We start from the raw sequence: 6,259 nt of genomic DNA, 5'->3' as shown, positions 1-6,259 counted from the left end.
TTAATTGTTTAAAATATTTTATACTGTCATTCAATTAATTTAAATTTTTAAATAATTATTTATATAATTAATATAAAAAATAATTTTTTAACTAAATTAGATTAGTTTAGTAGTTAACTCACTAATTCACTTCAACAGTTTCGAATCCGAAGTCGTAAATGTTTAATTTTGAATATAAGTGATTTTAGTCTCTATAAATAGACGGCGAGACACGAGCTTTCTTATTAGTTTCACATGCCGTTTCCAAGCACACTCTCCTCTTCTGTGTGTGTCTTTCCGTGATAATAGGAGTTTCTTTCAGTTACTAATAACTCTATCAGCTTCTTCTTCTTTTCTTTTCTATGCACTTTCTCGTGCCCACATCGTAAGCACCCTTCTAGCAACAACATCTTTCATCTACGGTGTGTCACGGGATTAATCTCTCTCGCTCTCTGTAGTATTCTTTTTTCTTTTAATAGATTAATTTTCTGAGGTCACTGTTATACAGTAACAAGAAATAGATTGTTGTGAAGCTTTGTGGGGTCATACATATATTTATTTGCATGAATTGAATTGTTGTTATAATACAGATATAAAAATAGGAGAACAAACAAACGCACATAGTTTTTTGTGAGGAAGGACTAAGATGGCAGCTACTAGTAGGAACATTGAGAAGATGGCTTCAATTGATGCTCAGCTGAGGTTGCTGGCACCAAGGAAGGTTTCTGATGATGACAAGCTTGTTGAGTATGATGCTTTGTTGCTTGATCGATTCCTTGACATTCTTCAGGATTTGCATGGTGAAGATATCAGGCAAACGGTAATTCACCTCAATTTTCTATCAAGGACTTTACTTTTGGTTTAATTTTAGCTGATTTCTTAAACCCCATTTCGAACTTCATGGAAAGATTAATCCTTGTTGGTGTTTGGACGTTTCCCTTTGGATTTGTATGGTAGTGTGTCCCCTGGATTTGAGAAATTTTCACTTTTCCAATCTTTAGTTGACTATACAGTTTACAAATTACTCTGTAGATTTTTGCTCTGTGTCACTATCATGGTAGTACTTCAATGTTTCAGCTGCATTTACTCGTAATTTTTCTTCAATTGTAGCAATTGGAATGCAACAGAAACGTTAATCTAGAACCAGTGGCCTTTACTCTTTTTGATTTTTGTTTTAGAGCCATAAGTAAATGCAAACTCTTAAGTAAATAAATTCATTTCCACTTTGATATGATGCACAAAATCTGCTCCTTTTTTTCTTTCCTGGTAATATTTTGATCTATTGACTCTAGAAAAGAGGGGAGAAGTTTAATATGCACAAGTACTCTCAAACATGTTACATACTAAGGATTGGCACTGACTCAAAAAGAGGAACCAAATATTCCGCTTTGTTTTGTAATTTTTTCTTTCTTTGTTATTTTCCTGTTGTGGCTTATAGTTTCAACAATTTGATGCTTAATAGGTTCAAGATTGTTATGAGCTTTCAGCTGAGTATGAAGGGAAGCATAAGACTGAGAAGTTGGAGGAACTTGGGAATATGCTAACTGGTCTTGATGCTGGGGATTCTATTGTCATTGCCAAATCATTTTCCCACATGCTTAATTTGGCTAACTTGGCAGAAGAAGTCCAAATTGCTTACCGAAGAAGGATTAAGCTATTAAAGAAGGGCGATTTTGCTGATGAGAACTCTGCCATCACTGAATCTGACATTGAAGAAACCTTCAAGAGGCTTGTGACTGAACTGAAGAAGTCCCCACAGGAAGTGTTTGATGCTTTGAAGAACCAAACTGTAGATTTGGTCCTAACTGCTCATCCCACTCAGTCCATTCGTCGATCTCTGCTGCAAAAGCATGGAAGGTTTGTCACTGGACTCGGGAATAATTATAGTCCATTAACTGCGAATTTATCGTTTCAATTCACCAGAATCTGGAAATCATTGATCTCATTGGTAATCATTGTCCTCTTTTTTCAGGATAAGGAACTGTCTGACACAGTTGTATGCGAAAGACATAACACCGGATGATAAGCAGGAACTTGATGAGGCTCTCCAAAGAGAGGTGCATTCTTGATTCTGTGTACTGTTATGCATTTGGGTTTCTTTTCTTATTTATTCAGCTGTGTATGATTTCTATTACCATTTCCCTTTGATATGTCAGTAAATTTTATGGTTTCAAATTTGTGGTTACATATATGTGGCTATGTTTATGGTAAAGCAATGGCTCTAAAGATGTTTCTCTCATGCAGATTCAAGCTGCATTTCGCACAGATGAAATTCGAAGGAGTCCTCCAACACCACAAGATGAGATGAGGGCAGGAATGAGCTACTTTCATGAGACAATATGGAAAGGTGTACCAAAGTTTTTGCGCCGTGTTGACACAGCTCTGAAGAACATCGGAATAAATGAGCGTGTCCCATACAATGCCCCTCTTATTCAATTCTCTTCTTGGATGGGAGGAGATCGTGATGGTACCTTACTTTTTTTCCCCAAAAATTAGCACACAAACTTATTTCTCGTTAAATCTCAAACTTAATTATCTTCAAAGTATTCATGTGGCATGGATTTAAAATATCTTCACCTCATCCATGATGCTTCGCTATTTCTTTGTTTGTTTTTCTTTTGAGTTTTGATTCTCAGCTTCATATGTATAATGTCCATTACAGGTAACCCTAGGGTAACCCCTGAAGTCACAAGGGATGTGTGTTTGCTGGCTAGAATGATGGCTGCTAATTTATACTTCTCTCAGATAGAAGATCTCATGTTTGAGGTATCAAATATGCTGCTATTATAACAATGTATTTGGTATGTAATTTTGTGAAAGCATTAAAAGCATGATTCTTAAATTATTGATTCTATCTGCATTTTTAGTTGTCTATGTGGCGCTGCAATGATGAGCTTCGTGTTCGTGCTGATGAACTCCATGTGTCCTCAAGGAGAGATGCAAAACATTACATTGGTATGTTCTACTTTTCTCTGAACTGCATAATGAACTATTGAAATCTTCATTGGAATCTACAAAAACTGAACTGTTCACACCTATTGATTCATTTAGAGTTGAATACTTGGCAAGTAAAATTCAGTTGCTCTTGAATGTCATTCATTGTAATAATTTCTTCATTCCTTCAGAATTTTGGAAGCAGATTCCTCCAAATGAGCCATATCGTGTTATTCTTGGTGATGTGAGGGACAAACTATACAATACACGCGAACGTGCTCGCCAGTTATTAGCCAATGGAACCTCTGACATCCCCGAAGAGACAACCTTCACAAATGTTGAGCAGGTATTGTCCTCAGAACAGCCCTATAAACTGCAATCACCTTATGGTTTGTAGTCACATACTGAGTTCCTTCTTTACCGTGGTACTTTCTAATTTTTGTGAACACTTATAATTACCTATATCATACATATCCTTTAGGTTTATCCACGGTGGTTTTGGAGCAGTAAATATTTATGTTGCTCCTTAAACTTGATTTCTTATGTTTTTTATTTCATTCAGAGTAGTAAATCCATGATTCACAAAGGACAATACAAAATGCATGGCAATATATGTTAAAACACTATTTGACTCCAATTCATTTCTTGCAGTTCCTGGAGCCCCTTGAACTCTGCTATAGATCACTCTGCGCATGTGGTGACCGACCAATAGCAGATGGTAGCCTTCTTGATTTCTTGCGGCAAGTTTCCACATTTGGACTCTCAATGGTAAGACTCGACATTCGTCAAGAGTCAGACCGGCACACTGATGTCATGGATGCCATTACCAAACACTTGGAGATTGGATCATACCGAGAGTGGTCTGAGGAACGCAGGCAGGAATGGCTTCTGTCAGAGCTCAGTGGAAAGCGCCCTCTGTTCGGCCCTGATCTTCCCAAAACAGAAGAGATCGCCGATGTTCTGGAAACCTTCCATGTCATTGCAGAACTTCCCTCAGACAACTTTGGTGCCTACATAATCTCAATGGCAACAGCACCGTCTGATGTGCTTGCTGTTGAGCTCTTACAACGGGAATGCCATGTGAAGCAACCGCTAAGGGTTGTGCCATTGTTTGAAAAGCTTGCTGATCTTGAGTCTGCTCCTGCTGCAGTGGCGCGGCTTTTCTCTATTGATTGGTACAGAAACCGAATCAATGGGAAGCAAGAAGTTATGATAGGATACTCAGACTCAGGAAAAGATGCCGGTCGTCTTTCTGCGGCTTGGGCGCTGTATAAGGCTCAAGAGGAGCTCATAAAGGTTGCGAAGGATTTCGGTGTTAAGCTGACAATGTTCCATGGCAGAGGAGGGACTGTTGGAAGAGGAGGCGGCCCCACTCACCTTGCTATATTATCTCAGCCACCAGAAACCATTCATGGCTCACTTCGGGTGACAGTTCAAGGTGAAGTTATTGAACAATCCTTTGGAGAGGAGCACTTGTGCTTTAGAACTCTCCAGCGATTCACTGCTGCTACACTTGAGCACGGAATGCACCCTCCCGTGTCACCCAAACCGGAATGGCGAGTGCTGCTAGATGAGATGGCTGTCATTGCAACGAAGGAGTATCGCTCCATTGTTTTCCAGGAACCCCGTTTTGTTGAATACTTCCGATGTGTAAGTATTATCTACACTCAATCTTGATTTATTAACCTAGATATAGAAGATGATAGCCTTGGAAGAAAATATATAGCAATTTAGGTGGTATTCTTCATTAAGTAAAAACTTGCTGAGATTTCATTGATAATGTTCATAACAAATGCTTATGTAACATTAGTTTTATAGTTTTTCAAATAATTTGATATTAAGCATTACTTTTCTTTATTTATGATTATTATTGTGATCTGCAGGCTACCCCTGAGTTGGAGTATGGACGAATGAACATTGGAAGTCGTCCATCAAAGAGAAAGCCAAGTGGAGGAATCGAATCACTGCGTGCTATTCCATGGATTTTTGCTTGGACACAAACAAGGTTTCATTTGCCAGTGTGGCTTGGCTTTGGTTCTGCATTTAAGCATGCAATTGAGAAGGATCCAAAGAATCTCCTAATGCTTCAAGATATGTACAATCAGTGGCCTTTCTTCAGGGTCACCCTGGACTTGATCGAGATGGTGTTCGCCAAGGGAGACCCGGGGATCGCTTCCCTGTACGACAAACTCCTAGTGTCAGAAGAGCTGTTGCCATTCGGAGAGCGCTTGAGGACTAAATATGAAGAAACCAAGAGTTTTCTCCTTCAGGTAATTCATTACTTGCTGTAACATCGAGATAAATTATATCTATCAATTTGAAAGAAACTTATCATGGCACTTTAACTTGCCAAACTTTGTACTTCAACATCTTTTGTGTATATTGTAGGTTGCTGGGCACAGGGATCTTCTTGAAGGTGACCCCTACTTGAAGCAAAGGCTTCGTCTCCGCGATTCATACATCACAACCCTGAATGTGTTACAAGCCTACACGTTGAAGAGAATCCGCGACCCCGACTACCATGTCAAGTTGAGGCCACATTTGTCAAAGGAATTCATGGAATCAAGCAAGCCAGCTGCAGAACTTGTTAAACTCAACCCAAAAAGTGAGTATGCTCCTGGTTTGGAGGACACACTTATCTTGACAATGAAGGGTATTGCTGCTGGCATGCAAAACACAGGTTAAGAAGCTGAAAAAAATTGGCATTTTTTTTTTGTTATGTCAGTGGATATGTAAACATTGTATAACCTATTCTATGATGTCTGCTGGATATTTAGATCAGCATCATATGACTGTGTTGCTAATACTATTGTTATTTATATAATAAGACTTTGATCCTTTATGATGGCATATTTGGTTATATAAAAATTTTGTTTTTATTTTATTTTATTTCATGTTTTTAATACTGGTTAGAAAAATGTTACATTACCCTCATGATTTGTGAACTTGGGATTCCAATTAAGGCATTGCTATCTATGTTAGAGTCTGTTGATAAAGTCAATTAAAGAAGAAATATTTAGGAGAGCAAAGGTTTGTAATTCGAGTCTATAGGAAAAAAAATATCTTTTAATCCGAAAACCTCTAGACAGGGTTAGAATTTAGAAATATATTTTATTTACAAGATTAATTAAAAGATTCACTAAAGATAAGTAACATTACCACAATGACCCTTGTAAGAATTTCTGCTAATAGTTTAATTTACTGATTTATGCATGTATCATTACACATTTGTTTTTTCTTTCTCAAAATCACATTTAATTAAAGCCATTTCTTTTTCCTTTTTTTTATCCTGCATACGTTTTGCATACGTGACACTACCGTAATAATCTTAACATTTTCATATTTT

The 6,259-nt window shown here is 37.7% G+C and overlaps 1 protein-coding gene across 2 annotated transcripts; it reads left to right on the top strand.

The window, feature by feature from the left end:
- The first annotated feature begins 202 nt into the window (after window positions 1–202).
- LOC130944824 (phosphoenolpyruvate carboxylase 2) lies at window positions 203–5,802 on the top strand. Of its 2 annotated transcripts, none has more exons than XM_057873370.1 (11): window positions 203–401; window positions 570–799; window positions 1,442–1,836; window positions 1,952–2,036; window positions 2,224–2,446; window positions 2,642–2,745; window positions 2,847–2,934; window positions 3,105–3,259; window positions 3,565–4,563; window positions 4,797–5,183; window positions 5,302–5,802. In XM_057873370.1, the coding sequence occupies exons 2-11, from the start codon at window positions 626–628 to the stop codon at window positions 5,596–5,598; spliced, it is 2,907 nt and encodes a 968-aa protein (XP_057729353.1). In that variant the 5' UTR covers window positions 203–401; window positions 570–625; the 3' UTR covers window positions 5,599–5,802. The 2 variants fall into 2 exon arrangements, with proteins under 2 accessions (XP_057729353.1, XP_057729354.1); XM_057873371.1 differs by having other exon boundaries at window positions 212–364.
- The last annotated feature ends 457 nt before the right edge of the window (window positions 5,803–6,259 follow it).

This window comes from Arachis stenosperma, chromosome 8 (assembly GCF_014773155.1).
Source record: "Arachis stenosperma cultivar V10309 chromosome 8, arast.V10309.gnm1.PFL2, whole genome shotgun sequence".
NCBI lineage: Eukaryota > Viridiplantae > Streptophyta > Magnoliopsida > Fabales > Fabaceae > Arachis > Arachis stenosperma.
This window is presented reverse-complemented; position numbering and strand designations above follow the sequence as displayed.